At 50.4% G+C, this 6,310-nt stretch overlaps 1 protein-coding gene across 1 annotated transcript; it reads left to right on the forward strand.

Annotated features, from left to right (window-relative positions):
- The first annotated feature begins 3,935 nt into the window (after positions 1 to 3,935).
- On the forward strand, positions 3,936 to 6,045 carry LOC123041413 (uncharacterized). The gene is made up of 2 exons (XM_044464030.1): positions 3,936 to 5,391; positions 5,477 to 6,045. Exons 1-2 carry the CDS (start codon positions 4,006 to 4,008, stop codon positions 5,849 to 5,851), a joined length of 1,761 nt encoding a protein of 586 aa, XP_044319965.1. The 5' UTR covers positions 3,936 to 4,005; the 3' UTR covers positions 5,852 to 6,045.
- The last annotated feature ends 265 nt before the right edge of the window (positions 6,046 to 6,310 follow it).

Here is a 6,310-nt window from a genome sequence, read left to right on the forward strand (position 1 = left end):
TGTTGCTCATATTTGCAACTCGAATCAGGGGCTACGGATTAAACGAAGATTGGCTAAGGATGAGGTGACGATGCGCGTCGGAAATGGTTCCAAGGTCGACGTGATCACCGTCGGCATTCTACCTCTATATCTACCTTCGAGATTAGTTTTAGACCTGAATAATTGTTATTTGGTGCCAATGTTGAGCATGAACGTAATATCTGGATCTTGTTTAATGCGAGATGGTTATTCCTTTAAATCAGAGAATAATGGTTGTTCTATTTATATGAGTAATATCTTTTATGGTCATGCACCCTTGTTGAGTGCTCTATTTTTATTGAATCTCGATCGTGGAGATACACATGTTCATAATATTGAAGCCAAAAGATGCAAAGTTGATAATGATAGTACAACTTATTTGTGGCACTGCTGTTTAGGTCATATTGATATAAAGCGCATGAAGAAACTCCATGCTGATGGGTTTTTGGAATCACTTGATTATGAATCACTTGGTGCTTGCGAACCATGCCTCATGGGCAAGATGACTAAGACTCGTTCTCCGAAACAATAGAATGAGCTATCGACTTATTGAAAATAATACATACAGATGTATGCGGTCCAATGAGTGTTGAGGCTCGTGGCGGGTATCGTTATTTTCTTACCTTCACAGATGATTTGAGCATATATGAGTATATCTACTTAATGAAGCATAAGTCTGAAACATTTAAAAAGTTCAAAGAATTTCAGAGTGAAGTAAAAAATCATCGTAACAAGAAAATAAAGTTTTTACGATCTGATCATGGAGGAGAATATTTGAGTTATGAGTTTGGTCTTCATTTGAAACAATGTGGAATAGTTTCGCAACTCACGCCACCTGGAACACCACAGCATAATGGTGGGTCCGAACGTCGTAACCATACATTATTGGATTTGGTGCGATCTATGATATCTGTTACTGATTTACCGCATACATTTTGGGGTTATGCTTTAGAGACGGCTGTATTCACTTTAAATAGGGCACCATCAAAATCCGTTTAGACGACGCCTTATGAACTATGGTTTGGCAAGAAACCAAAGTTGTCGTTTCTTAGGCGAAGCCCTGCGCGGATAACTTTACCATCACCGTCACCACGCCATCGTGCTGACGAAACTCATCTACTTCCTCGACACTCTGCAGGATCAAGAGTTTGAGGGACGTCATCGAGCTGAACGTGTGCAGAGCTCGGAGGTGTCATACGTTCGGTGCTTGATCGGTCTGAACGAGAAGAAGTTTGACTACATCATGCGCGTTGTCAAACTTTTCGGCTTTCGGTCTAGGAGGGTACGTAGATACACTCTTCCCCTCTCGTTGTTATGCATCTCCTAGATAGATCCTGCGTGAGCATAGGGTTTTAAAAAAAAATGCATGCTACGTTTCCAACAGCTCGGCCTCCCATGCTCAAGGCTCAGTATCCCGGAAGATTGAGTCTCGGGCGGATGTGGAGCTTATCGGGCCGGCGATGATAATCGAGTCGTGCCCGATCAAGTCGGCTACCCGCATTGTTGTCGAGGAGCGGGACAACATCAAAGAGAACGACGAGATGGCGATGGCGGCATTTGCTAGGGCACATCTGTAATATGTGCAAGCCGAGATGAAGTTATATTGGAAGAGGGACGCCGAGCAGTCGAAGCGTGAGAACGATGTCGAGGCAGGGCCTTCATCATCATATGATAAGAAGAACTAGATCATTAAGGCACGCGTTGCCGCGCTCGTCCATCTTGAGAAAATACCAAAAGATATATTATGGTAAAATCTTGACAATACACATATTTGTTCAATATATGAATTGGTGGTCCATTATTACTCGAAAGACCGTAGTAGTGAAATAATGGCATCACTAATAGTCCAGAAATACTTCAGTACTAACATATGGATTTGCTGTTGTCAAAAAAAAGATACTAAAGATTTTCCCATTCAACAACAAACTTTGAAACGAACAATTTAAAAACATAACATGAGAGTGTAAATAAGTCGTGCATACTTTAGACATAGCATTGTGGGAGGTAGAGCACCGCTGGACTCCAAAGAAAAGCCACAACCTGCCTGTTCAAACTTTGCGTCGCTTCTTCAAGTAGATGACTTCAAATGAACTTTACAGGAAGATATACTTGCTTAATAAGTGAACGGCAAGGCTGACTAAAGGAGGGAAACCTAACTGAAATAAGGCAAGTAAGGGAGAAATGGAAGCAGAAATGACAGCAGGCGAATATATAGCAATCCTTCGAGCTGTTCCCGATTCAGAGTCTCAGACATGCCCATTGGCTCGTGCAATCTTTCTACGAAGCACGACAAAAAAGAATTTGTACCCAAGCATAGTTGAGAGATGGATAAGGAAGCCCAATTGCCCTACTGAGAGGCGAATGAAAACACCGCAAGAATCAGCTGCAGCAGCAAATTGATCTGAGCGCTCTTGAGGCTTGAGGTACACATCCACCGCCACGGCACTCATAGCCTCACATAAATGTAAATATTTAAAAAGATATGGCACATCACCGATTCACTTAACGTGGTAGGGCACCGTAGAAGGAAGAGTAGAGGGCCAGTAGATGGCACCGCCGAGGCACAAGGAGGATGGCGGCGGCGCAACGCCCAGGAACATGGAACAGGGATAGAATTGGCGAGAACGAATCAGGCTCCTGCTTTGCGTGTTCGACTGCACCTCGTGGGCCTTCGACCTTACGCCCGATTATGGACACAAATTGTAACTCAATTCGCGGAGCAGCGGCCCCGAAAAAGGTGCTACGAGCAAACGAACAGGAATTAATTAGCGTAAACCGACGACCAGTCAATCCTGCGCGTAGGTGAATGTGATCCGATAGCTAAAAGACTCGAAGCGCCGTGGGGGCTCCTAGCTAGCTGAATTATACTGTTTAGTAATAAGAATGTAGGAGCCTCCGATGCGATCAACGTCGATTCCGACATGGAGAGCGATGGGTCTGATGATATCAATGTAAATAAGCTGTAGTGTTCGTAGTTTGCTTGTCGTAGTTTACGTGGCACGCCGTATTTCAGCTATGTTTGAAACATGAAATATGTTTTTTTCAAATAAAACATATTCCATGTTTCAAACATAGTTGAACATGAAATATGGTTGAAGTAGTTCAAATGTTTTTTTTAAATGTTGATTTGGGTGCTCTATTAGAAATGTCAATGGGTACCCATTACTCACGTATCATACGGGTAAAACCCCTATTAGGGCAAGCGTATAGGTCAAAAAATATACCCATAAATACATGAATAGAAAATTTTCATAGCCATCGGGTGTAGTGGGTATGAGTATGATTAGTATAACCCATACCGTGTACCCATGTACCCGCATATAATCTGAAAAATCGGCCTTATATATTATTTATCCACATATTAAATATATTATATGTACATAAATTTCACGGCCCTAAAACTAAAAGAACCTCATGGTGCATTCATGCTAGGCCGCTGCACCACAATAGCTAGCCCACGAATGAGTATGCTTTGTTGTCATGATGTGTCGTTGTTTGTAAATTATTATTATAAGTTGTTGCCACGGTCGAGTACAACATTCTATCTTCGTGCTCAAAATAAGACAGGTATTAGATATGCTCTTAAAGCTTAACTTGCATCGTTTGTCATCGAGTTTTAGTCGATTCAAGCAAATAAGGACCACACATGACACATGCAATCGGCCGTGTCGAGCGGTACCAGTGCGTTTGACTGTTGAACTCGACCAGCAACGTTATGCTCTGGCCGGTGCTCCACCGGCCGACGCCCGCGCGCGATTCCCAAGGCGCCGCAACACCGTGACACGTACAGTTAACGCGTGTCGCCGCGGCACCGCGCGCGCCGCCACCTCTACTACGAGCTCTCCACGTGTTCTAACTTCGCCCCGTCTTCCTCCTTCTACAACCATCCGAGGTCCGCCGCCGCCCGCGGATTTAAGCGGCCCGACAGTGGCAAGAAACTGCTTGTCCAAACCTTCTTAGCTCAGCCTCAGCCTACACTCACTCCCAATGCGATATCCCATCATGATAAACGTTGTAGCCGTATGCCTCGTCCTCTCCACCCTGGCCGCGGCCGGCGTTTGGTCGCCAGCGCCTACCCCGCCGGCCCAGCAGCACGGTGAGCATGTCCTCCGGGAGGGCCGCCGCGTCGTCATCGTCGAGTACGAGCGCGAGCTCCCGCTCACCCCGGGCCACGGCGACGCCAAAGAGACGCACGTCTTGGCCCCACACGCTCTCGACGGCCTTGAGGCGAAAGAAACGGTGTCGGATGAGGCCAGGGGAGCCGTCTCCAACGCGGCGGACAAGGTGGCTGGCGCGGCGGAGGATGGCAAGGAGAAGCTGTCCAATGCCAAGGAGAGCGCCACGGGCAAGGTGTTCGGCGCGGTGAAGCGCTGCAAGGACAAGCTCTGCGGCGCCGCCAAGGGGTTGGAGGAGGGCGCGAGAGACGGGGTCTCCCGCGTCAAAGATGGCGCGGAGGACACGGTGACAGCTGCCGGGGAGACGCTCTCTGGTGCCAAGGACAAAGCGGAGGACAAGGTGTTCGACGCTGCACCAGAGGCGAAGGGCGCTGCGACGAGTGCCAAGGACAAGGTCTCCGAAGCAGCCGGTGGAGCCAAGGAGAAGGCAGCACACATCAAGGATGGAGCGGCTGGAACCGTGAGGAGTGCCAAGGACAAGGTCTCTGAAGCAGCCGGTGGAGCCAAGGAGAAGGCAGCAGACGTGAAGGACAAAGCAGCTGAAACAGTGACGAATGCCAAAGACAAGGTTTCAGAAGCCGCCGGTGAAGCCAAGGAGAAGGCATCGCACGTGAAGGACCGAGCAGCCGAGACAGTGACCAGTGCCAAGGGCAAGGTCTCTGAAGCTGCAAAGAACGCCAAAGACAAGGTCTCTGACATTGCAGAGCGTGCAGAGGATTACGCTGAGGATGCCGCTGAGAGCGCGGCCGAGAAGGTGGCGCGGGCCGAGGAGGTCGCCAAGGCGAAGGCCGGCGAGGTGACCAAGAACCTGACCGACATCGCTAGGCGGGCCCGTGAGGTGGCGTCCGACGCCGCCTCATACCTGCTCGGCGCGCCCATGGAGGCCGCGCGCACCGCGACGGCCATGATGCACCTGCTGGGGTTCGCCACGGCCTACGGCGCGTGCGTGTGGGTGACGTTCGTATCGAGCCACGTCCTCGCTGCCTCGCTGCCCCGGCAGCAGCTCGGCGTGGTGCAGAGCAAGCTGTACCCAGTGTACTTCCGCGCCATGGCCTACTGCGTCGGCCTGGCCCTCGCGGCGCACCTGCTCGGCCGCGAGCGTAGTTCCTTCGCGGCGCGCGCCCAGAGCTTCAACTTGCTCAGCGCGCTGGGACTGGTCCTCGCCAACATGCTGCTTCTCGAGCCAAAAGCCACCAAGGTAGTACTATTTCTTTGTGTTACTAGATCCCGTCGTTCGTTGCAAATCATTCTCTCTAATGCAGATTTACTCGTCTTCTGCGCAGGTGATGTTCGAGAGGATGAAAGTGGAGAAGGAAGAAGGCAGAGGAAGGGACATGGCGGACATCATCGACCCGCCGGCCGTCACCGTGGCCACGGCCGCCACGACCACCACAGCCACCCCCACGGCAGCAGGAGCCCGCAGCCCGGTGGACGGCACGACGGGAACCGCCACCGTCAGGGCGGCGAAGACCACGACGACGACGACCTCGGTGACGGCGCCCGACGCGGAGATGGCCAAGAGCAAGGTGGTGAGGCTGAACAAGCGGCTGAAGCAGCTCAACAGCTACTCGTCCCTGTGCAACGTGCTGTCCCTGATGGCCCTGACGTGGCACCTCGTTCACCTGGCTCGTCGCCTGCAGATGAGCACCGCCTGCTAGGCTCGTCGTCTCCGTGCGGATGGATGTAGTCTTCCATGTAGCTTTGCTTTCGTGTTTTACGTAGTGTGGTCTGACACGTGCGTGGTTGCTCAGTGTGTTTGAGAAACCACTTTGTAGATTTAGGCATCGTGTTCCCCCTCCGGTGTGTACTAGGATGTTAGCTTTGTTGTAGTCCTCTGCTGCTTCGTGGTTAAGCTTGGATGCGATTTAAGCTTCGTGATTAGACTTGGACGCCCGTCGCGAGTGCTGGGTCCGGTACTGGAGCACGCGCTTTCCCCCATTTCATCTTCCTTCGCCGAGCGTTTCTTCCTTCACGGCTTCACCTTGGGATGATTCGGCGGGGCGACAAGGTGGCGCACTCTTTGCCTACTAGAGGCTGGTTAAGCACATGGTTCAGCAACTGTGTTTGCAAAGTGAACATTAGCTCATGAGCAAACTAAATATCTCACCGTTTCTTTA

The sequence above is a fragment of the Triticum aestivum genome, chromosome 2B (genome assembly GCF_018294505.1).
Source record: "Triticum aestivum cultivar Chinese Spring chromosome 2B, IWGSC CS RefSeq v2.1, whole genome shotgun sequence".
Lineage (NCBI taxonomy): Eukaryota > Viridiplantae > Streptophyta > Magnoliopsida > Poales > Poaceae > Triticum > Triticum aestivum.